At 39.9% G+C, this 25,858-nt stretch overlaps 1 protein-coding gene across 1 annotated transcript in view; it reads left to right on the forward strand.

Annotated features, from left to right (window-relative positions):
* The window catches only part of gfra3 (GDNF family receptor alpha 3), an 83,157-nt gene extending 58,755 nt beyond the window's left edge, over nt 1-24,402 (forward strand). Inside the window, exons 4-9 of the mRNA XM_016663002.1 lie at nt 4,451-4,522; nt 5,775-6,129; nt 6,674-6,783; nt 8,228-8,362; nt 11,485-11,621; nt 21,650-24,402. Coding sequence (XP_016518488.1) covers nt 4,451-4,522; nt 5,775-6,129; nt 6,674-6,783; nt 8,228-8,362; nt 11,485-11,621; nt 21,650-21,871 — 1,031 coding nt within the window. The 3' untranslated portion in view covers nt 21,872-24,402. The remainder of the gene's footprint in view (nt 1-4,450; nt 4,523-5,774; nt 6,130-6,673; nt 6,784-8,227; nt 8,363-11,484; nt 11,622-21,649) is intronic.
* Nucleotides 24,403-25,858: the final 1,456 nt, after the last annotated feature.

Below are 25,858 nucleotides of genomic sequence, written 5' to 3' on the forward strand. Positions count from 1 at the left end.
CTTTGCTAGCAAAGCAAGATAACTAAAAAGCTTCTTCCCTGTATCATTAATGATAGCAGTCATTCTTCAGTATCGCTTATGCAATAGGGGCACATCTCTCTTCCAAAACCTATCAACTCCATAATGGATATTTGTTTTCTAATTTCCTTTGCTGCAAAACATTGAACGTTGTATTGTTTCTGCTTGAGCATGGAGTAGCGGTTTAAGCAGAGAGGTATTTATTCTAGAGGCATTTATTCTGGTGTTATGTAAATGTATCTTGAAGGAGAATAGCACTTAAATAAAAGTCCAACAAGGATATCCATTTAGAATTAAAAACAACTCACCCTGAACTACCATGATAGATATAGCTAATATTTGTAATAAAAGTGTGTCATTCATGAAGGGGAAAAAATTAAATCCAGACTTTAAGTAAGTTTAGGGTCTGGTTCGCAGAGTATGAGGTTAATTTTTTCCCCCCAATTATTAAATGATGTGTCCACATTAAAGTTTGATGCAGCTCTGCTTTCCTGAATGAACCATCTTCATCTCCACTGCAAGTGTAGCAAACAGGCAGCTTTTTTATAGATTACAGTCACTAAAAGGTTGCATTGTGCCCTTCTTTATATTTTTAATAGTGTAATTCTGTAAAGACAAAATATGTCTGGTGGTCCAGCTCTGATTTACATATCTTGCTAAATTGCGGGTTTGAATATTGCAATACTTTCCTATAAAAAAATAGACCTGCAGAAAGAAATTACTAATAAAATATCTTACATATGCATAGTTGTATGCTCTATATAGAGATTTTCCTTAGCTTTGATTGTATACCTCACAATTTTGTAATTTATCATCATTTATTAAACTCTGAAAGCTGTGGGGCTTTGTTAATATTCTGTCCTAGAATGCCCTTTGTGCCCTTTTTTTTGAGCACCTGCCCCTGTAGTGGTCTCTGCACGGCCCTGACTATCAGGGTGCACTGCACTTTTGTTTCCTTCCATCCTTCTTTCTTTTTTTTTCTTACTGGGATCAACAAATAAATCTTAAAACTGCAGTATGTAACTTTTACAAAAAACATGTTTGTAGATAAAAGTTTGGTTGTCACAGCATATGCAACCTCTGGTAAGCTTCATATCATAGCATCCTTAACGTTTGAGCTGGCACATTACATACATCATGAGGCAAATGTTATCAAAGGGGTAAAACCAGATCCAGTCATTTAAAACTTCAGAATCCACACCTCAAGCACCCAATGGTTTCTCCATATCCAAGTGTACAGACCTTCTGTACGACACAAGTGTTTACCAGGCTAAGCTTTTCCAAATCCAGAATGTTTTATGTCAAAATAGTTTCAGAGCTCAAAGGAATAAAACAGCAAATTTGCTGGAGTATGTTCAGCCTTTCTGTTATCTGCTGAAATATACTCCTGGTCAGTTTAAAGATTTGTAATACAAATTGTCTTCATGTGGTAGACATCTTTTGTGTTGGTTCCTTTGTACAGTATATTCTGTTACATTAGGAGGCAGAAGTGTTGATCTGGCTTTAAATTACAGAGGCACTGTGTACTTCTGTTCCTCCATGTCTCTCTTTTGTGTATGATGTTTTCCTGACATCCAAGGCTGTATGCTCTCTGGGAGCAAACAAGAACAACAATGTTCTAGGTTGGTTTGATGCATTCCTGACAGAAACCTTTTGAAGAGTGAGGTGTTTAAGGGAAAGTACCAGTATAGTGAATTCATTGATATAATGAATGTATGTATAAAAATAAGTATGAATAGTATAATGTACTATTTTACAAGGGTCGGCCCAGTTTCTCCAGCAGAGTGACCGAGAGCAGCCCAGATTTCTGGGGCAGAGCTGACCAGGCATGCCAGCAATTTATGCCTGGTAATAAAACACATTCAAACACACAGCTGCCCCGAATGACCACAAATCAAACTAAGAGCAGGGAGGGAAAAACAATGTCCATCCATTGTATTTACTGCTTATCCTTACAGGTCGCTGGGGGCCAATTCCTATCTCCTGCAGTCATTGGCTGAAGAGCGGGGTACATAAGGAGGCTTGCTTTAAAGAAAATACTGTATAAGGGAGATCTCTGATGCCCAGCTTACACAGAAGTGATGTAATGACGAGCTCACATTTAGCAGTATCCCAACATTTGATGGCCATCATGAACATCTTTGTTTCCTGCTTCAGTCTTGTGCACAAGACTGAAGCAGGAAACAAAGATGTTCATGACAGTAAGGCTCTTCTACACTAACATATATGGACATCTGTCCATACATTGCTTTGCCTGTGTTAGGTCAGATCTGTGAGATGGTGCTACCAACGTAGAAGAAATACTCAACACTTGTAAAGTCAGTATCTGCACTCTGAATCGCCATGTACTGATTTCAGTGTCACCTTCTCATGTATTCCATTATGTCAGCATTTACTTGGCCAGTAGGCATTACAATGTAAAGGACTGAATGGAGTCATGGTGCAGGAGTTATATCTGTAAAGTATGGCTGTATGACTGTCAGGAGGGAACATTTAAAGGCTATCAATTCATCAAAGCCAGCACAGTGGATGTCTGTTTATCTACACCAGTGATTACTCTCTGCCACATGTACGATAGGAAACTCATAAAACCAAGTCAGTGAGTAGCATTTTTCACTTTGGATGTTTCTACCTTTGGGGAGCTCTCTGCTCTGTAGGAAATGCAGAATGAGGTCTTTGTTCTCCAAATTAGCTCCTGGGAAGAACATGTTCAGTCTGCTCAGTGCAGAGAGCTGCTGGAAAATTCACAGTCCTGTTTAATTTGCAGATCTAATTAAATAAATCTCACGGTCGTTTATTTTGGTGACATAGCAGAATAGAGTTAAGCCAAGTTCAGCTATGTCTGACATTCTATCAATGATCCGTGACAGATTCCGTATTTGAGTAAGTTTTAGACTTTTTTATATTCTTAGTTAATTTTCCACTGGGTTTAGATTCTTTTAATTAGTCATTTAACTCAGAATTATTTTTAACTTATGCCTCTTTTGAATTTTGGTGAAATTCATTATGTTCTATACATGTAATCTGTAGGGTTTTCTATGACAGTGGTGGCCCATATGAATTATAAGAACGACTCAAGCTGGGAACTTGGGGAGACTGTTTTGACTGCAGTTTTAGTATTTTCTCATATTATTTTTATTGAATACTCTGACCTCATCCAAAACTCCATCCAACAGTGAAGAAGAATCGGAATTTAATGAAAAGCTTATAATTTGCTTTTATATTCACATTCTAACCCTTATCTATGGTCCTAAACATAGATATTGGACACAATCAGCTGACATGAGCTTCTTCTATGGCAGAGGTTCCAAATCTGTGGGGCGCGCCCCCTAGGTGGGCCCAGCAATGGCCATTGCAGGGGGGGCTATTGCAGGGAGGGCGCGGGAAGCCGTCTGGATGAAAACAAACAAAACAAAAACATGAACGCTGCACCCGCTGGGTTTTTACCTTAGAATGGCCAACTCTCTGTTATTCCTATGTCAATTTGATACAGTAGAGGCTTCCACACTTCCCATATTTGTGTCCTCTGTCACGTTTATCAGCAGTTAAAACTGTTGAATCCGTTGTTAACATGTGGTAACCTGTTTTTCCGAGCCCCCTTTAAAAGCAACATGAGCGCTACGACGCCTGCGCTGGGTTTACACCTGTGCGGCAGCTGCTGTACAGAGCTATGCAGGTGTGTTAGAATCATGGCAGCAAACCAGCAAAACGCAAATAACTTTTCACTTTTCACAGTTTTTCCCCCAAAAGCTGTTGAATAATGCTGTTGGATGCAGGTAAAGTTAGCTAAAAGATGACTAGCTAGCTAATATCAGTACATCACCTTAAGCTTTACAAGTAGCCTGTAGGCTACAGATTTTGTTGTCTATGTCCAGCTACGTACATTCATTTTGCCCCCAAAAAAGTCGATTTCTCCCACCCCCTTTCTTAGAGACAGGGAGTCTCTAACAATCCTCTCCACCCCCCCTCACACACGTTGTTCAACCAGACAGCTATTTGTAATCCATAGGGGGGCCCCAGAAAATATTTGGAAACCAATGAGGGGGCCCAGGAGAAGAAGTTTGGGAACCACTGTTCTATGGGATGGATGGATGGATGGATGGATGGATGGATGGATGGATGGATGGATGGATGGATGGATGGATGGATGGATGGATGGATGGATGGAGTCATTTTTTCTCTTATCCCAGTTGATTTAAAGTAGCAGCATACCTTTCTGTGAACTTGTTTTGCTTTGACTGTGGTACTGTTGGCAGTCTAAATGTTGTTCTAATTCATAATGGGGCACTTTGGGTGGGAAGATGGGTGAACTGATGCTTTTCTGTTTTCTCATATAATTGTCCTACTTTTATTCCTTCCAACCTGCTGCTGTTCTTGCTCAATGTAGATCATCCTTTTGCCAATCTTTAAAATTTTCTCTTTTTTTCCACAGGAAGGGAGGAACTGGAAATATCACCCTATGATGACTCCATGATTGACTCTCGCATGGCCTCTTTAGTGTCCGGTAAGATACTCACTTTCTATGTATAGAGTGAAATATTTAAAGCTTAACTAAAAGCAGTCATCATAAACAAGTCAACACACAGCTTCAGGTATTACAGCTGGAAACTAGAGATCAAGTTGAAACCTGGGAGTAGTGATGAACTCTAACCTGAACCTTCAGAGCCACATAATGACAGTTATAAGGTCAGCCTTCTATCACCTGTAGAACATTTCCAGGATTTAAGAGCTAAAGTCAGTGAGATCTAGAGAAACTCCTCCATGTGTTTATCTTTAGTTGTACTTATTACTGCAGCAGCGTCTTCACAGGTTCTCACTAAAACATCAATCCTCCAGGTGCAGTTGATCCAGAACGCTGCTGCTGGTGTTCTGACTAAAACCAGTAAGACAGAGAACATCACTCAGTTCTACAGTACTTGCCTGAGAAAATAGACTTTAAAATACTGTTAGTTTAGAGCTACTTTTGATTCATAATAAATGAAACATTTATCAACATATTTGATGTGTATTGATGATTTTGATGATGACATTAATAAAAATGTAATGTTTATTTCTGGTTTTCTCAACTGTTGACTTCATGTTGTATCAACCTTCTTTTATGACTTTGTATTTTTGTGTTTTTATGATGTAAAGCACTTTGCACTACCTTGTTACTGAAATGTGCTACACAAATAAACTTTATTGATTGATTGCTTAGCAGTTACCAGACAACATCTGAAGGCAATTGGTTGCACTGAGAGAAAATATATCTGAATTCTTTTGCACACCGCACTTTTAAGTTTTTTATTTGTAAAAATGTTTTGAATCATGTTATAGAGGTCTGTTCCTACACCTTCAGAAAGAGAGAGAGAAAAAAAGAAAAACAAACAAAACTGAGAAACCATAGCAACAGACAACATATGCATATATATTAATAACTGCAACATTACTGTAAAGGTACAGATATACATCTGGTACAAGCTAACACAAAATGCATTTTAGTGGCAACCACAGCCCAACATCATGTGTATCTGGAAACAGCTAAATCTAAACATTAATTAAGTTTATACAGCACAATTCAATTAAGTTTGGATACATTGAGATTCATTTGGCAAATATGTATCAAAAAGGCCAGATGGTTTCAGTTTGATGTGTTTCTACATCCAAAACAAACAGCTTACAATGGAGAAACAGGATATATGACACACAATATCATATGTTTTTACCATATTTAGTTGCTGGCTGTTTTCCCATTCTCTCCATGTTCACCCCTGCAGGTTCATCCTTCATGCAGCTGGATGGTGAGAACCAGTGCCTGAAAGCAGCACAGGACTGCGGCCTGTATGAGAAGTGCGGTGCTCTTCGATCAGACTATGTGTTTTCCTGCACAAAGCCAATACCCAACACCAGCCGATGCAACCAGTACAAGTGCCACCGGGCCCTCAGGCGCTTCCTGGAGCGGGTACCAGAGGAATACAGCCTGGGTGTCCTGTTCTGCCCCTGTACCAACACCCTGTGTGGAGAGAGAAGGAGGAAGACCATCGTACCCTCCTGCTCCTATCAGGATGCAGAGAGTCTGCAGCCTAACTGCCTCCACCAGCAGAGCTTCTGTCGCCGAGACGACCTGTGCAGGTTAGACATTCGGCTAACTAAATGGTAGTTTAAGCATTACAAATTACAGTGTACATACTTTTTAGGATATGTCTAAGAGTGTGGACAATTATTGAATTTTTCTAGTTGCTGGTAAAGAGGGCAGATGTTTTTTTTTGTTTGTTTGTTTTTTGTTGTTGTCATTTTTTAAGAATATGAGCTCAACATAATGGTTCCTTCAGAGGTGATGGCAATATTATAAATATCACATATGTTTTCCCTTTTTTTCACTCTGGACAAACTGTAAGTGTAATAGCTGACATCAGCTTTCAAAACAGCATCTGCCCCTGCACTGCTGCCACCTCCACCTGACATGAGAAATGGTTCTGTAAACAACACAGAAATGAAAGGAGACACATTAATTTGGACATAAACAAGAATCTGTCAACTCTGCGGAGAAAAATGTTACTGAACTAACATTGTCTGAATTTGTGTCTAACTCAAATTCAGACACATCTAAAATCATTCACCTAAATTTTCTGCCCACTTTTTCCATTTGATGTGGAGCTGTTTATGTTTTTGCCAGGTCCAGGCTTGCTGATTTCCTCAGTAACTGCCAACCATCTCATCTGACAGCCAGCGGATGTTTGAAAGACTCAACAGGCCTCTGCCTCCGAGCCTATGCTGGGCTTATAGGTACCGACACAGAGAGCACACATCACCTGTTCATGTTGCTGCTTGGCCTCAATCTAAGAACCAGGTAGTAATTAATCTGGAGCACCACAGTCAACATGACGTAGATGGATTTTCAAGCCCAAAAACTGCAGAGAAAAAAACGGACACTAACTTTTCTAAAAATCCAGGTTCAGTCTTTGAAAACTCTTCTTAGCAAGTTTTTCTTTTTTTTCTTCTTTTTTTTAAATAAGCCACTGCAATATCAAGTCTCTTGTTCTCAGGTGCTAATAAAGAGAATAAAATATATTTTGATAACTCTGACTCTCACCCAGTGACCATCAGGCCCCTATATATATGAGATTAGTTTTGAAACAGAAAAAAAACCCCACATGCTTCACTAATATAACCTGCTTATGTCAACAAACCACACAAATATCAATAGAAACAAAATGATATTGATACATTTCAGTCTGTGTTTAACATTTTCCATGGTTTCAAAGTAAAGGCCAACGCTGTGGCTGCTCCCATCCCATTGAGCATGGCTGCCTCTGCTAATGCAGTGATAACATAAAGGCTTGTTGTCATTTTATTTCACAGGTTAAACTGAGAAAGAAAACTGACACATTCACTATCGATTTGAGCAGTTTAGAGAAACGTCCTGACCTGTGCTGTGGAGTATTTTACCCAGCAGGATGTTTCTCTTGATGAAAAAGACGTCTGCTTCACTATGAGTGAAGTAGTTGTGATGCGTATGGTTGTTGTGAGACATCTGTCGGGACGCAGAAATGCATGTTGAGCTATTAGCATGTTTATTTCAACATTAACTTTCACATATGCCAAGATTAGTTTTTACATATTGTTACAGAACAAGTTGTGAATTGAATAAATGTGATCTAATGTGGTGCAGTAGAGTCCGCTTCTCACTTTTGGCAATAATGTGCTTCATTATAAGGAAATGGTTTGATTTAATAGCAGTAAAACTTTGTCTCACGGGAATGCTGTCTTGGAAGTCTCAAGATTAAAGTTTGAAGCCAAAAAAACAGCAAAGCTTAATTGACCCAGAATAACTGCTACATTTTTGTTGCAACGCCAAATGAATTTGTGCAAAAATAGCTAGAAGAAAACAGCAGAGCAGAGAGTTGATGGGTATGAGATAGATGGCCAGGGCAGCAAAGTAAAGAGAGGCCAGAGTGTAAAGAGAGATGACAGCTGACAAACGCATGTGGATGGCCGAGTGTTGAGTGGCTTTCTGCCAGCTCTGTTGGTGATGGACGAGTTCTGGATTGGACTCAGAGCTTTCAGACAGATATAACTCTTCACACCCTGTCAGACACTCACAATCCCCGTTCTCTGATTGTAAACAATCAGGATTAAAGTGTGTGTATTGAATGCAGCATGTTCAGAGAAACACCCATGGTATCCGTAAACACGTTTCCTGATGCTGAGCTGATATTCTGACCTGCAGGAACCATCATGACTCCCAACTACATCAGCAACAACTCTGCTGATGTGTCGCTGTGGTGCAACTGTGAGGGCAGTGGCAACCAGTGGCAGGAATGTCTGCGGCTGCAGCGCCTTTTCACCCACAACAGCTGCCTACGTGAGTCCGCTCTGTGTGCTGATTGCTGTTCTTTGTTCATCCCAGATTCACGTTAGCTGGCCCATCAAAGGTTCATGTTCCTGTCAGATCTCACCTAAACACATCGTAATACCACAGTGGTATTTTACAGTTGAATTGCTGATCGCATGTCAAATTTTTCCTCAGTCCAGCTACTGAGTAACAGTTTAAAAATGTTATGTCGACTATTGGAGATAGTAGATATCTTCAGTAGTAAGGTAAGGTAAGGTAAGGTAATTTTATTTATATAGCATGTTTTCAGCAACAAGGCAATTCAAAGTGCTTAGATATTGAAGATATTGAGAGAATTATAGAATAATTCTATAATTATTATTATAGAATTATGCTATAATAATTCTGAGTGTTTTTACAATTCTGCTAAAGAAAGATCCTTCAAATAAATTTATTGCTGATTATTTTTAAAACATGAATGAAAAAAATTGCCTCAGTAGCATTTATTTTAAAATTGCCTAATGGCACAATTAATTCTCTACCAGAAATATTACTACAAAAAAGTATAGCCCCCTTAATGATTTATTCTAAAATTCTACCTAATTTATGTTTATTTATTTATTTATTTATTTATTTATTTATTCATTCATTCATTCATTCATTTATTATTCTGAATTCCAGGATTGTGCCGCTCAGGGTGGCAGCACGTTGGACTAGCTCTGTACTTTCGTTGAGATATTTTTATTTTTTAAACTTTCATTCCTGTCTTTCTGAGTGAACATTTTATTTATTTTGGCAACCGTTCTTTCTTGTTTTGGATACTGATTTTGTTTTGGACTGATTTTTATATTTTTCATACTTTCCTATTTAGCTATGATACAACAGAGCACATTGTATCAAAATAGGTGGGCAGCTGGGTGGTTTACAACAGGGAGCAGCTGATTAACGTTGGAAAAGCTGAAATAACTCCTCTGAATCCAGAAATCTCAGAGGAGTTGGAAAGGAGGCATGGTGGAGAGCAGAGAGGAGAAAGTTCAAACCATCCATTATAATGGGCAAAGTGGGATTGTTAGCTAACAGGAGGGATGAACTTATTTTTTGTGCCTGTCATGGGTTAATTGCAAAGTCATCTCCAGTTGTCTGGACGACATCTGCTTTCACTACTGGTTCACTTCTGTTCCCACCCCGGCCCGGCTAGGAGGATTCTGTGCAGAAAAACTTTTAATCTAGCTTGTAGAGAGCCTGTTGGAGAAACACAAAGCTCCTGCCAAGAGCCACAAACAGAGCCCAGAAATGTCAAAGTTGTTCCCCTGTCATGGCTTAACTAGATATCTTTTATAAGCTTTTCTTCATGCAGCTATTGAACCTTAAACCACATTTATTACTTAATAAACATACAAATCTGAATGTGTCTTATTCTGTGACTCATATGCTATGCTTGATTGTAATACATCAGGATACCCCAATCATTCCCTCTGCTTAATTTTTTTTTGTTTTGCTTTAAATTTCATTCAAAGAGCCATTAAATAGTCATACATTTTTGACTGGTTGATACCCAGATTGATGAGGCACAAGAGAACCTTTTCTGAAAGATGGCAGTGCTGTTACATCCTGGCTCAATTAACATTGAGTTGAGTCAGGATTAACTTTAACATTAACTTTAAAAACATCATGGTGGTAGCAGTTTTTCAACTTGCCACAATTTATAGAACTATAAATTCTGCTTTGTAGCAGAAAATCTAGGATGAGAGTGTTGACTTTGTGACTTAACATTTGAAAAATAACCTTTTCCATTAATAACTGAAATCACCATTTGAAATCTGCTGCTTGTATTTACTAAATTATCTTCTCATGATGTTAAAATGTTTTGGATGGCCTGAAACATTTAGGTGTGACTGATATATTCACACCTAAATGTGTGACTATATCACACATTTAGTTGTGTGATATATATTTACCTCCTTAAAACTAGTAAGTTTTAAGGAGGTAAATATTTTTACAGTTCTGTATTTTGTTTTACATGTTTTCCCCACTAAATTAATGTAGTTAAAATAATTAATTCTACATTTTTTTGTGTGAGATTATACTACTGAAATAAAATAGGAATTTATTTTAAGGCTTTTTTCACATTCTCAGCAGAGCTGCCAATACATGTCCTCTGTGTCTGTGAGGATCTTATTTAGTTAAAGGCATTTCCTAACCTGCCCTGTGTTTGGCTCGTTTCTGCTGAAACGTAGCCTAAAAAGAGAGGAAAATCATTTCACATGGTTAAATGCTTCTCAGTCTCCCATGACTGTGTGGTGTTACAGGCATGTTTGAAAATAGTTCACTATAAAACCATGTTTCCTCCAATGCAGTGATTTGGCTAATCGGAGTTAAGAAAACATGATTTATTTGTCTTGCCTAAAAGAACCAAAGAAAGAGCTCAAAGAGAGCAAATGAAAAAGTGACTCTGACACAGTGGCAGTTGAATGCGTCTGGGTGGCTGCCTCCTGCAGCCGTCCTCACAGCGTGAGCAGCACTCTGCAGCTTTATGGCAGCAGCACGCTCCAGTCTTAGCATCTGAAAGGCTCTCACCGCCACGAGGAGCCTGTTGGGTGGGAACATAAAGTCCTCCACCTGTCAGTCAGTCACAGCGGCTGTCAGGTGGGTTTATCGATACACGCTGAGCTGTTTGTCCGAACACTAAAGCCCGGATCAATGTGTCAGGACACCTCCCATAAAACTGATTTATCAAGCTGACGATGGCTCCGACAATAAACCTGCCAGATAGATATGTTGGTTCACACCCACTCAGATGCTGCATCACAGGCTGGAAAAGCGAACATACACACACACATATACGCACACACACAAGCACACACACACACACACACGCCCACATACATGCACATGCACACACACACACACATACGCAGGCACCAATCTTAGCCCCAACGCAGCAAACACCCAGACTTCCCTTCTCTGACCATCAGAGCTAACATTTAACAATGATGTTTGCTCTGATTTCATTCCAACCCTGACCATGTCGTAACATCTGAACATCCGGGGTCCATGATCTTTGTTCCCACTAAGCTGTCAGGCTCCGAAGGATGGGGGCTTTCTTTTCCCACATCTGCTCAGAGGTGATGTGGTGATGTGTGTGTGGGCAGGGAACTCCATCAGCTGGATGGGAAGCCCCGGATCGCTGCCCTCTGACCCCACTCAGCCCCCCGCTCCCAGACCGTCTCCACTGGTCCAGAAGGACAAGCTGCTGAACAGTAACCGCCTGCCTGAACTCAACAATGATGTGAGTATATCATCGTGTTCACATTTCAAATGAGTTATGTGTGTGGGATTATAGAGTCTAGAATCCAGAATACATGGACTATAAATCCTATATAGTGGAGCTCTGGTATTGGCGGGGATTAGTGACCACACCTTTATTCTAGCAGGAGCACCCCACTGAGACTGAAAGTCTCTTTTACAAGAAAATCCTGGCCAATACTGGCAGCGTCGCAACAAAAACAGAAGACAATAACACAGTCATGAATTCACAAATTAAAAGATTCTTCAGTTAAAACGTTTGCAGACAGAAGATTCCTTCTCCAAATCAGTAAGAAGAAACTTGAAATCATTTAGAGACGACAGTGTCTTTAGTGAGTGTGTCGTAGGTCCAATATTTCTGCAACTGGTTACAAGAAGATGGAGCAGAAAACTGAAAAAAATTAATTCAAAGCTCAGTCTTGACTTTCGGCGCTGACAGCAAAAATATGTTCTCACAATGAAGAGGATATCTACCAGTGGACTTTCTATTTATTCAGGCCAACAAGTATGATGGAAGAAGTTCTAGAATGGCCTTAAAGATAAAAATATGTTAATGATGGAGTCCATGAGTGGCCCAGGATGTCCATCCAACCCGCAGTCATGTGTAAAACCTTTTAAACTTGTTACAAATCCAGTGAATAAAGACATTTAAGGGAAGCATGCATGTATAAATCTCCCCATAGTCCAGAACAGAAACGTAGCATCAACCAGTCGCTTTCCAGTCTCAACAGATGAACAGGATCGAATCCTGAAATAAATCCAAATTTAATCACAGCTTCTTCACCAGCTGTTGAATGTGGGAAGCAAATACAAAGACTCATCAATTAGAAATCCTAAATACTGTGCCACTGTTTTAATTTTCAGACCTTCAGATTAAAAGCATTAAAGTCATAATTGTAGAAATTTTCTTTTATATACAGGTGTGAAATAAAAACATGTAGACTATTTGAAGAACTAACAAAATGCTCTTGCAGTACCATTATGTTTGTTAATTTAGCTAAGATCCCTGAAACCAGTTGGAAATGGAAAAATCAGTGAGGATTTCCTGAGCAGTCCAGAACCAAACAGGCGTTTTATGTCCCCAATGGGACAACATGCATGTTGTTCTTCTGAAGGTTTCCATCTGCTCTGCTCCAGAGCAAAAACACACGCCTGCTTTCACAGTGCTGTGCAAGACTTGTGATATTTTGTGATACTGTAGTGATAACTATAGAAATAATGATAAAAAAGCTTGAATTACTTCTTTTTAAGGTAACTCTGTGGATGGGAATGAACGACAACACATTCACCACAAACAGAAATAATGTTCTTCAACATCATTCCCATTTGAAATCGACTTCTCCAGGCCACCACTTACTTAAAGAAGTGTGATTTTACCTCAATATACTGCATTCAATCATATTTTCAAATTCCCTGTCATATATTGATGGTCTTTTGAGACACAGTGAAGAAAATAGTAAAAATAACATTTTTAACATAATTAATTGGATTTTATTGAGACAACAATAAATCAAAATTCTTATCATGATGACAAAATTTTACGATTATCGATAAATGATGCGATAAATGCCCACTCCTATTTATACCACTGTTGGGCAACAATAGGTTGGCTTGGCAGTGAAGAACTATAAAGTGCCAAAGGCAATTAAGAGTAAAGTTGGTCATTTTGATTAAAATGACCTCTCAACCAAGGGTCACCACCTGATTATCAGTAATTAATAACCAAACAGTCTCAGTTAGTTATTGTTTTATCAGCTCCTGCCTGTGTTGGTGTTATGGGACAACAGATGGCGTGAACCGACTGTTCAGAGTTCAGATCAATTCCTTTATTGTCCCGCAGCCAGGCATTTCAAAAAGTACATAGACAATGTTCAAAACAGGCAAAACATTCAAGCACCAATCAATACATATATAAAGTGGAACTATAGCTCATAAATTTAAGGACCTGATTGCTGTGAATACAAAGGAGTTCTTCCATCGGTTGAATCCTGGTGAACCTGAACCTCCGCCCAGAGGGAAGAAGCTGGAACTCCAGACTAACAGGCTGGTCTGGTCTGAGTGTGATGAGCCTCGCTCTCGGAGGCAAATAAAAACATCACTAAGGAGAGGCTGGGCTGTCCTAATTGTCTTGTTTGCCGCAGCGACAATTTTGTTTTGGCAGTTTTAATTCTGATGTAAGTTTCCAAATCATGCGAGAGGAGTGATGGGATTGTGATGTGATGCACTTCACTGACGTCTTTCATCTTTATGATTTTCAGCCATTTTTTGCATGTAGATTTACAGTGTCCGGCCTCTTCTGGTGCAAAATTATGACGCATGTCTCACATCAATGACGTAAAACCTGTTTAAAATGCGACATTACCGTTCAATCTACAATTGGATGCATATTCAAATTAGTTCCGCATATGAAAGTGACACAAACTACAATAGCAGTTCGACCTGCCACCCAGTCTGCTGCTGGATGGAACGGGAGACTTGTGATTAACTTTACACAGGATCCCAGGAAGCCATTCATTTCTTTCCCACTGTTTATTTTGTGTTAGCCGAAAAACAATTATTGCGCGAATGTCTTTGACTAAAGCCAATCAGATTCCACCAGTCTCTGTCTGACAGCTGAGTTCTGGCCCTGTGGTGTTTTCACTCCAACCCTGTTTGCTCTCTGTCTGCCAGTCTGTTAATGTGCAAACTGTGGCGTGGGCACAGACACATGCTGACGTGCGGCAGGAACACCTACGGTCTGAGAGCCCTGGCTCCTGGCTGCCCTAGTCCAGCTCGGATTGTCCAACCCGGTCCAATCCAATCACTGGCCTGGCTCCCGCTGCCTTGGCCGGACCACAATCTCCCGTGGCTCCCGACTCTCCGGCTCTCGGCGTGCCGCGCTGCCAGAGATAATCTGGGCCGGCAGACAAGAGGGAATTCCAACTTTGCTCCAATCGCTCGCTCTCTCGTCCCGTCACTGTCTGTCTGTGTCTCTCTCCCAGTGAGCAGATTAGATGAGGTGTTTGTTGGAAGGACTGCTCCGTTAGTATGAATTTATTCATACCCATATGTCACCTGTCTGTTTTTCTTTCTCCCCCTGAAATCCTCTTCCTCTTCCTTCCTTCATTCCTCCCTCAATTCCTTTATCCTCCTTTCAGTCCCTGCATTTGTTCACCGTTGTCTTTCATTTTGTTTTTGTGTTCAAATTCCTAAAGCCTCCAGTGGCTATACCTGCTCCTCATCTCCTCATCAGTCTGTCGCTCAGATGCTCATTTGGTCTCTTTGAAAAGCTTTCAGTCCTTTCTATGAATGGATTTTTTTTCTCTCAGGAATTTAAAGTTTATGCTTCAAATTAGGAGAGTTGAAACTTTTTGTGCTGTTAGTGCTGGATTTTCACAGTGGATACAGAAAAATGTGAGAAGGTAGGGGAACACTAGTGCTCTGTTAATTGTCTCTTTTGCAGATACGTGTGTTTTAACAGGAAACTTTTAACAGGAAAACATAAAATATTGCAGAATTGCTTTTCTCTTAGAGTTTGTTTCCCAGTCAGAAACCCTAGAGATTGCCTTTCTAAAAGGGAAAACAAAGAGCAGAAAACTCAATAATTAATGAATATAATGTTTGTGATGGCTTCAGAAAAAAGATAGTGACAGGTACTGTATAAAAAAACACATTCTCCTTTCTGTCTAACATTAAATCAGAATAAACCTTTTGTTTTTTTTGTCCGTTAGGATTACTGATCTGAAAAATAATTTAGCATTTTAGAATTTAAATTCAGAGGTTAACATACATGGACACCTCCATCAGGAGATGTTTCAGAAACGTCCCAGAGGAGGTACAGGGGACGGGCCGGGGGACGGGTCAGGACATGCCAGAGGGAGTGTTTCTGGGTTGGCATGACAACGCCTCAGGCTTCTCCTGAAGGAATTGAAGGAAATTCTGACATTTTATTGTTATTTTTAATTCTGTCAGTCAAAATTTATTTAGAATCAGATTAATCACACTCTGGTGCTGTGATTAATCACGATTAATCAGTGTACAGTGATCCCTCGTTTTTCGCGGGGGTTGCGTTCCGAAAATAACCCGCGATAAGTGAAATCCGCAATGTAGTTACCTTTTTTTATTTATTTATTTATTTTTTTTACAACTATTACACAGCATAATTAAATACTCTACATTGAAACTAAAGAACAAAACCTGTTTTCAGGTCAGCGGATGTGCGTGTGCATCAATCGGGCCTTAATGTGATCCGGAGTAATGTCATTAAAGCGTCTCCTCCAACCTGCCCTGCGAGATTCACAGCTGTATCTACGGCAGAGCCTCTGGCCACAGTTTTTTTCAGCAGGCATTCAAAGTTTCAGTTTACATCTCCTGAATGGCCAATCTGTATTCCATATATTTTAGCCAATCAGGACGCAGAACACAATGCACTGTGGAAAAAAACTGCTCAAAAACAATCCGCGAACCAGCGAGACCGCGAAAGTTGAACAGCGTTATAGCGAGGGGTCGCTGTACCTAACTTTGTCAGCTTGAATATACATACTCACACATTTGTGGTTCTTACGTCCCCCTAAAACAAAATTAAAATGCAAACAATTATCAGATTTTTATCCTGTAGCAGAAAGCAGGTAATGCAGTCTCCCAATACTGAACAACAACTAAAGGAAACTTACTCTGTGTGCTACAGACCATTATAAAGTTTCAGTTACTGCACTACACAGCCATATGAGTAGTAGCAAAGTTGTTCAGGAGCCAAATGACAGATTACATTTTAGTTTTTGGGTCCCCCAACCCTTTTTCATGCCACCCTGGGTAACTGCCCACATAGCCTGTATCAAAAACCACCTGCTGTCTGCACGTTTTCAAAGAAATGTTTTATTGTCTCAAACCAAACATGTCTGGAGATCCTCAGTTGTACAGATTTTTATATTCAGGTATGTTTAAAGGAAGCCATTTTGTTTTAAATGTTAATGTTGTTTCCTCTGGATCTTGTGTGATGAGGCGACAGCCACTTGTCCTCATCCAGCCGTCCGACCGTCGTGATTCATGCATGAGATAATCTGAGCTCATGCATGTAGATGTTCACATGCATGAGCTGTGAACATGCATGTTAATGCATGTTCACAGCATTCACATGCAACACAATAATTGTGTTGCTTCACACACAATTATCTTGTGTGTGAAGCAACACAAGATAATTGAAAATATTAAACTTTTGTTGCTGTCTGTTGTCAGGGAAACTTTTCACCTTTTGCTATCTTTTGTCGCTTCCCATGTGTTGAGTCCATAATGCGCTGCTGTGAACTGGGTAACCCTCAGTAGGAGGGAGGCTGTTAGGTCAGAATCGGTAATTCGATTAATCAGTGCCATGTAATATTAATGCCTTAAAATATTCAGATTGATCGCATGCATCACCATATTGTCGTTCATAGCCCTAGTTATTTTGCAAAAAAAGGAAACACTAAACCACGGCGTGTGTCTGTAGCTAAAACTCCCTGACCTGTTTATGTCTTCTGTAACTGTCTGACAAGATGCTAAAAAGCAAAAATAATTTAAAATTAAAGCTGTGGGCAGCCTCGAACGGCCCTGACAGCTCAACGCCACTCCAGCCTATTGGCCACCGTGGGAGTCCCAGCACCGCCGCCCGCCAGCCACCGCAGACACTTGCGCAGTTCCCGCACCCGTCTGCCAGGCCGTACATATTAATGAGTTCAGCAGCACTCCCTGAGGACTCACCAAAAATCTGGTGCAGATCAGCCGATGTAGCGAGGAGGTATAGCTGATGGAATAACCTAGGGGGCGCAGTGGAGTCAAATTGCAATGCAATGCTGTTAGGCTCTTTAGCGGTGAACAAAGGTCATACATGTCCAGTTTGGTGCCAATCAGATGTTCCATGTTTGATTTAGAGACAACCATTTGTATATGGCGAGGGACTGCAACTCGCCATTTGGCCACCCCCACATGGATTCAGCCAACTGCCTGCATTAACAGGGTTCATTATGTAATTTTACCTTAGTTGGCACAGGATTAAACCCATATGAATCATTGAGTAAAAGTAAGACATACAGCAGAAAAAACAGGTGACATCCTGTAGGAGGTGGGCGGGGCTAAGGTGATGTCATTAATTGACTACCTAAATGTGATGAGGGTTGGTCTGTAGTGACACATAGGAAGTCTGATGCAGCTGTGACCTTTAATGTGGAAGTTATCTCACCATGATGTTTTATGGCAAATAGTCAAAGTTTGGGACTTAGCCACGCCCAGGTGCTTTGACGTATGAAAAATCTTGTGATAACTTTTGACCTTCAATGTCTCAACACTCTGCTGACTGAGTTTGAAGTTTGTATCTCAAAAGCTGTAGGAGGAGTTCGATCAGATGCGACGTCTATGAAAAAGAGGAAATGGCGGCTTTGATCCAAAATGGCCAACTTCCTGTAGGGTTTGGACCATGGCTCCAAGAGACTTTTTTGTACGTCCTGACAAGATACACATGTGTACCAAATTTCATAATTCTAGATTAAAGTATGTCTTAGGGCTGATCATTTAAAATATTCTAGGGGGCGCTATAGAGAAATTAGGCCACACCCACCAAAGATGTTTATGGATTCCTGTGGGGGGTCGATAAGGATCCATCCTAGTGAGTTTGGTGCAGCTCGGCTTGAAACTGTGGAATTCACAGCCAAACGTATGGTGGGTCACTTTGCCACGCCGCCATCGAAAACAAATGGGGTTGGAATCCACAACACACCAACATGTCTTCTGTCTCTGGACACAGTTTCATGTTGATTAGGTCAAAGTGCTCAGAAAACAACCGTTCACAGTAAAACATGACAATTCCTGTTCTCAGGGAGCGTGCCCTAACTGATCTCATTATTTGACCATTGGGTATTGAAGGGCAACCCGATGATGATCAATCACTGAAAGTTTGGTGCCTCTGTGAGTTTTTATGTAGGAGATATACCAGTTTCAAGTTTCATGGCGAATAGGTGAACTATGACCCCAGGAAACCCCCCTTTAGCAGGCACAAAAACACAAACCTGTGATCAGTTTTAATTTACCATGCCTTATGAACCAACTGACCAAGTTTGAAGCCGACCGATCGAAATCCCTAGGAAGAGTCTGATCAAATACGAAGGCTGTAAATGGCCAAAATGGGGTCAAAAACACAACTTCAATCCAAAATGGGCGACTTCCTGTCATACTTGCACCATGACATTAATTGTAAATTCTGAGCAGCTTGGGGAGCTCTACAAGTGTACCAAATTTCATGTCTCTACGATGAAGTAACGTAATAGGAAAGGGTCTTTTGAAAGTTGCTAGGTGTCACCGTTGAGCCGTTTCTTTTGCTATTTTTGTGTTGACCTTAAAATAAGTAAATTTTTCACAGTATCAACGAGTCCGCCAAGCTTGGTGAGTTTTTGAATATGATAAAGCCTCCAAAAAGCCAATTCATTTTACGGACGCATAATAATAATTTGCAGCACAATTTCAATAGGCCTTCGCAGCGCTTAGCTGCTCGGGCCTAAAAATAACAACACAAGTCAGAGATGGAACCTGCATAAAGTCAGCCATGAGTGAAACAAAGGCAGTGTTTCACTGAGAATGACAGAGAGGTATATAATTAACAGTACCTAGCATGCGCCTTGAGCTGCTCCAGATGTTTTTGCATATTATTGAGGATAAACAGCTGGGAATCCCCAACACTAACAATGCTGCACCGACTCATTTCCATCAAGGCTGTGATCAAAAGAAACACATTTAATTCATAATGCAAACAAAACTTTCTGAAGTCGGCCAAAGGATCTTCTCTTACAAATAATCAAACGTGCATCCTTCCTACTGTGACAGAGTATAGCATGCTAACAACCACAACCTTTCTATCCTGCAAGAGAATGTTATACAACAATGGATGTGGGTTGGATATGAATAACTATTAACTATTAAGTGCCAAAGGCAATTATGAACAAAATTACTAATTTAGAACAAAATTGTCAAGTTGAGGGACAGGAAATAGCAGCCAGATATTTCAGTCTGTTATTTTATGACTACCTGCCTGATGAGGTGCAGTATTTCAGAACAATAGATGTAGTTCGCCACTGATGGAGCGTGGCTCTGCACATAGGTAATGGAAAGCTTTTTTTTTTTTTCATGTAGTGATATCACAGATTAGAGTAAATGTGTGTTTAAAAAACAAGGTTTTTTTATGAAGAATTTGGACTTATTAGTTTAAGACTAAATTAACAGTGTTCAAACATTCAGTTCACATGCAAAGCAGAAGTGAAGATAGAAACTTTCTAATAAAGTACTGTTTTATTAAATTATTTTTCTGAATTTGAAATCAGTAGGCTTTTAGACAATTGATTCTTAATGCTGTGTTTGAAACTCCTATTGTGGGTCTATTTTATGCAGGTTAGTGAGACAAGAGGAAAGGAAAAATACCCATAAAACAGAATAAAGTCATGCTAGTGGATCATCAGTGCTCACACCACTTGTTGCTCTAGAGCAGAGGTTCCCAAACTGTGGGGCGCGTCCCCCAGGGGGGGCGCCGTGCCATTGCAGGGGGGGTGCGGGAAGCCGTCTGGATGAAAAAAAAACAAAAAAAACATGAACGCTGTATGCGCTAGGTTTTTACCTTAGAGTGGCCAACTCTCTGTTATTCCTATGTAAAGCTGTTGGATGCAGGTAATGTTAGCTGAAAGATGACTAGCTAATGTCAATATATCACCTTAAGTTTGTTAACAAGTAGATTGTAGGCTACTGGTGTTGTCTATGTTCGGCTACGTACATTCATTTTGCCCCCAAAAAAGTCGATTCCCCCCCAACAAACAACCCCACCATAGGGGGGGCCCAGAAAATGTTTGGAAACCACTGGGGGGGCCCAGGAGAAAAAGTTTGGGAACCACTGCTCTAGAGTCTGAAACACTAGTAACCATCTCTGCCTCCAGGCCTGCTCTGACCTGACACAATGCAAACATCAACAATGCAAAAAAAAACAAAACAAAAAAAACACCGCTATATTTAAATTGTTTATCCTTAGCTAACATTATCTAGAGTTTTTTTAAACCACAACTTCATGTGTTCATGCTGTGAAACTCCTTCCTGCAAACAGATGAAAATGGTTAAACGCAGTGCATTCAGGGTTTTTACCCATCTCTTTTGTTTTCTTTATCCAGCTCAGTTCTTCATGGCTGGAACCAACACTCAGCACAGAACTGATACAGACCCATCCAGTCAGAGTAGCAATGATCAGTCGGACACTGAGTGAAAAAAGCTAAAACCAGAGACTGTGAAGTATTTGCATTATAATCTGTAGTTTAACATTTGTTTTAGTGAAAACAGGGACAGACTTACCTTACATGTAACACTGGTGTTGCTTAGAGGTTTCATACTAAATTCTGGTGGAAGTGATCTGCTGTTAAAATGAATAAAAGACTCTATCACTGAGTGATATTCAGTTTAATTCAATTAACTTCTGTTCAATTTCTGTTGGGAGCCAAGACATATGTTTGCTGTTGTCTGAGAGAGTTAAGTTACAGCTACGGACTTTTTATTATTTCCCAATTAGAATTTTCAGACCCTAATCAGTTAAGAAAAGGGATTTAGATTTTCCTTCTAATCAACATTTCATCAGCGCTACATGGTGTACATAAGGACTCTAATTGTTCTCTGCTTAATTCACTCACCAATTACATTTGAGAAGGTGGAGGAGACGCTCTGTATCTGAGTTTTTTGACATCTATCTCCTGCTGTCGATGTTTGTACCCAGAGCACTTTGCTGAAATGCTGAGTCTGTATCCTGATCAGGCCTAGTTTCTTCTAGGCTCCCAGAAGAAACTTATTTTAAAACCTCTGTGTTTTGTTTTGAATGTTGTAATGTTTAGCAGCACAACAAAGGGCTTTGATACTTTAACTTTGAAAAGACAAACACGTAAAAATCAGTGGAGCACAAATGATCCCAGAACCATAATGTAAATCTACTGAAGCTGCTAAATGCTACTGCATCTCTCACTGACTCTGCCTGCATCTCAACAGGTGGTCGAGAGCAAGGAAGAGGAGGAGTTGACACAGACGGTGGAAGAGGAGGAGGCTGATGAAGGTGGCCAGTTTGATGTGATCCCTCTGTACTCGGAGAGGGCCACCGTCTCCAACCTGGGCTCATCTGAAGCAGGGGGCGCTGCAGCGCCCAGCGCCAGCCCCACTAAACCAGTACTGTTGCTCCTTCTGCTCCTAACTACTGCCCACAGCTGGGGGTAGAACAATATATAGAAGATACACACACAAACATATACACACTCATACATATACACACTCACATCAAATGGTTCCGCAAATAACACTGGTCTGATTGCTGAAAAGGTTCAAGAAATAGTAGGAAGAAATGAACTTTGCTTTTCTTTGTCAGAAGCATCTTCTTGGTTCTTGACTCCTGTCTTTGTTTTCGTTCTTCAGTCCAAACATGACAAATGGCACTTCTTATTTATTTCGCTCTGACTGGAGTCACTGGGGGTATAGGGGGTTCCACATGCTTCCTATAACCAGTGAGCATACTTTAATATGTATTTGTTTGAAGTGGGACTGACAGGATCTGTGAACGGCTGCTTCACATTAGCTTAGATTATACATCAGAAATCTGCTGATGCATAAGCAACTAGCCAAAACGAAGTGTTCACAAAATGTCTACCACCAGCACTGGCAATTTGCAAACATGGCACATCATTAAACCTGAACCCAGTGTTTCTATGGAACTGCAGAATAATGTGGGAATAAGGGAAGTGCTTGAAAATGGGTAGAAAAATTTAAAGGTTTACCATGGGGCGAGTTATTTGAAATCAGCACATTTTGTAAATTTGCCCTGATATTTAAGTAATTATCATTCAGTTTTATAGTGTAAATGCTAGAATACCAGGCAGGGTGTAATCATGTGTGGAGCTCTCTCTGCTCCCCCAAACGCAGGAGAACATGGAAGTCTGCATCGGGGAAATCACTTTTGAACTCCTTAAAATTATGGCTTTTAATTCCAAAATGGGAGCCTCTGTATTCCACTCAGCTGAGCAGGACGTCTGTGGGGCGAGTTAAACTATCTGTGCTTCTGTGAGACCAGAAACAGGAAAATTAAACCCTACAGGGAAAGGACTTTTGGGTTTCATTAGTTATGTGTCCATCCAATTGTCATGTGACTTTTGAGAAAACCTTTAAATTAAGAAAAACAAAATAGACATGGATGTAGAAATATTTCAGAGTTTCGTGCCTCTCGTAAGGCACAGACCTACCAGTAGATGGGATGGTCAGAATGTATTTGACAAACATGTTTCCATCTGCCTTAGCTCAGTTAGTCTTTTTCAAACACCACAAGATTAAAAGTTTGCAAAATTATGGAAGTTATTTTGAAATTTGTCCTTTTTATTAAATGCAATACTTCAAACAAAAACAAAAAACATTGATGGATATGCTGCAATAGTCAAAATAGGATTTATTAGGATCACTTCTGGAGGTAGTTAGTTGTACTGGATGTATTTAGGGGTATCAGAGTAAAGATGGCCGAAGAACGCATGACAGTTTCAGATTTTTATTTAAAAAAATATTTTTTTGTATGAAAGCTGAATTGGTTGGGAAGAGCTACTGATGCTGTCTGTCTGAGAAGTTGTTTTTGTCCATCCCAAAATGTATGGAATAAAAAACATGTGAAAGCTCATAAAGTCAAATATTGTCATATCTTTAGTGTAGAATTCATTTATTCCACTGCATAGGATATTTTAATTTGTTAATTTTTATTAATTATTTACATTGACTAGATGCGAATTTTGATTCAATAAATCACCTTTTTGTTTTTTTACATACAAAAGTTTCAAGTGTTTGTATTCATGTGTTTCTGTTACGACCAGGAATCTGACACACAAGCGACAGCCGCTAACCGCAGACGAAGCCTCTTCACCTGGCCCAATGGGGTTTCCATTTTTGCTTCAAAAACCGATCTGATTGGACGCTTTTAAAGACTATTGTTGTATTCAAGTTGTGTTAAAGGAGTTAGCTTATCAACAAAGCTATTCAATCCTAAAATAGCATCTCAATGCTAAACATGTAGCCGCAGCAGATGCTAACGGTAATGTGAACATGTACAGAATCTCCATGAATCTCCATTCAGGAGTTCCTGAAATTGATAGAATAACACTTTGCTCCAGTTTGATGGCTGGAGAATGTAAACAACAAATGGAAACCTATAAATATATTTGTTGTTGAGCTCACATGTTTATTTATTCTGTAATTTAGCAGCAGAAAGGGGTTTCTGATGTGAAATGTTAACTGTTTTGTCAACATATAGTTTTTGATTAAAATGCAATTTATTAATTACACACCCTGGAATTAACTCCATTAAAAATTTGAATCCAGTCCCACCACTAGTTTAAATTTATGCAGATGAGTCAGTAAGTGAGGAACTGGTGAAAACTGGTTTAAGTGGTTGCATGTGAAAACCCCACAGCTTCAGTCAGAGCCTGTTGTTGGTCCCATTGGGTGTGAATGGGTCACCCTGACCATGACTGAGAGGGACGGGGCCACGGGGGGGTTACTGCTCATGAACTTTGTTGCAGTGATATTCTGAGTTATCTTGACTCTCCAGCCAGCATGAGTGACAGACGCTCAGTGTGTGCTGAACGTAAGGCAGCAGGTTGGTGATCTGTGTGCTTGTGTGCAAGCATCAGGCATCAAGCATGCAAATGTCCTTTGTTATAATTAGATTCAAGCACTTCATCATTCCCACCCACGTCAGCACTGCAAAAAAAAAAAAAGATGCATACACACACACTTGCACACACATTGCCCACCCATCCCCACCCGATCTCTCACACATTCAGCCGATGCAGCTCTTTCTGGCTTTATTGCTCTATTGCTGTCCCTGTCGTCCTCCCAGGTGATGCAGGACCTGGGCCCTGGCCGCTACAGGCGCCAATATGAATTAAGCCATCATAATAAAAACAATACACAAGAAACAATATGAGCTCTAAAATAAAATGACAGAACAAATCAAATTGCTCGCCAGCAGGCAAAAAAAAAAAAAAAAAAAAAACACATACAGACTTAGAATTAAAAAAAACTAACTTCTGACAAAGACTGAGACACAGAAAAGGGGATGGGAAAGAGAGATATAAAGGAGAAATTAAGAAAAAAAATAAGGCCAAGTCCCTGTGTGGTCTTTGTGCGTTTGATGTTTTACTTGTTTTTAGTTGGGAGGCTGATAATCAGTCCCTGACAACATCTCTTTATCATCTGACAGGCTCCTTTGGAGGGGGCAGGGTGGGAGGAGTGTGTGTATGTGTGTGTGTGGTGGAGGGAGGTGTACATCAGGCAGTTTTAGAAACAGTGTGCTATAGCGAGAACAGAAAGGACCCTGGAGCACAAACAGCAGAGAGAATCGCAGGCTCTTGATTTTCTGTGTCATATAAATCTTTTGCTGACACAATTTTTTTCCTCTTGTTCTTTTTTCTTATTCCTGGGGAGTGTGTGAAATTAACTTCCATCTTACTGGTGACAGTGACAGCGGAGGGCAAGGAGGAGAAGAGGGGAAGAGGAGAGGCATGACAGGAGAGGAAGAGTGGAAAGAAATGAGAAAGACTCCAGCAACTTACAGGAGACAACAATGGAGCTAGTTATTAGGAAAAAATGAAAAGGGAAATTATGGGGAAAATTAATCAATTCACCAATTAATTCAAATTTAATCAAAAGGTACTTCATAGCTTAACAGTGTGAAAACTAATGGAACCAGGTTATTACTCATTTAGAAATGAAAAAGACACAAAAAGGCGATAAGAACGAGATGCACACAGGAGAAAACAAAAGAGAAAGAGTGCAAAAGGTCAAAAAAAGGAAGTGAGGTCAGAAAACAGTTTTACAAGAGAACAGATACGAATAAATAGAGAAAGCAGAGGATGATTCATGATCAGTGGGAGAGGAGGAAAAACTAACAAAACTGGAGGAAATGTGACAAAATGGAGGCAGAATGAACTCCTAATGCAACAACTCAATTTACATTTACTTCCTATCTCACCTTCAATCCATCATTTTCTCATTATCTAAGCTGAAAAAAGTTTTTTATATTTTTATTATAGATGTTTATCTTCTTTTTGTCATGAAAACTCAATTTTTTCAATACAAACAAAATATGCAAGGTCCTCCATATGTTTAAGGCGTAATAAGTGGAATGACAGGATGAGGTTACTTCAGTCAATAATTCATATGAATTATTGA

This window comes from Poecilia formosa, unplaced genomic scaffold (assembly GCF_000485575.1).
Source record: "Poecilia formosa unplaced genomic scaffold, Poecilia_formosa-5.1.2 Scaffold397, whole genome shotgun sequence".
NCBI lineage: Eukaryota > Metazoa > Chordata > Actinopteri > Cyprinodontiformes > Poeciliidae > Poecilia > Poecilia formosa.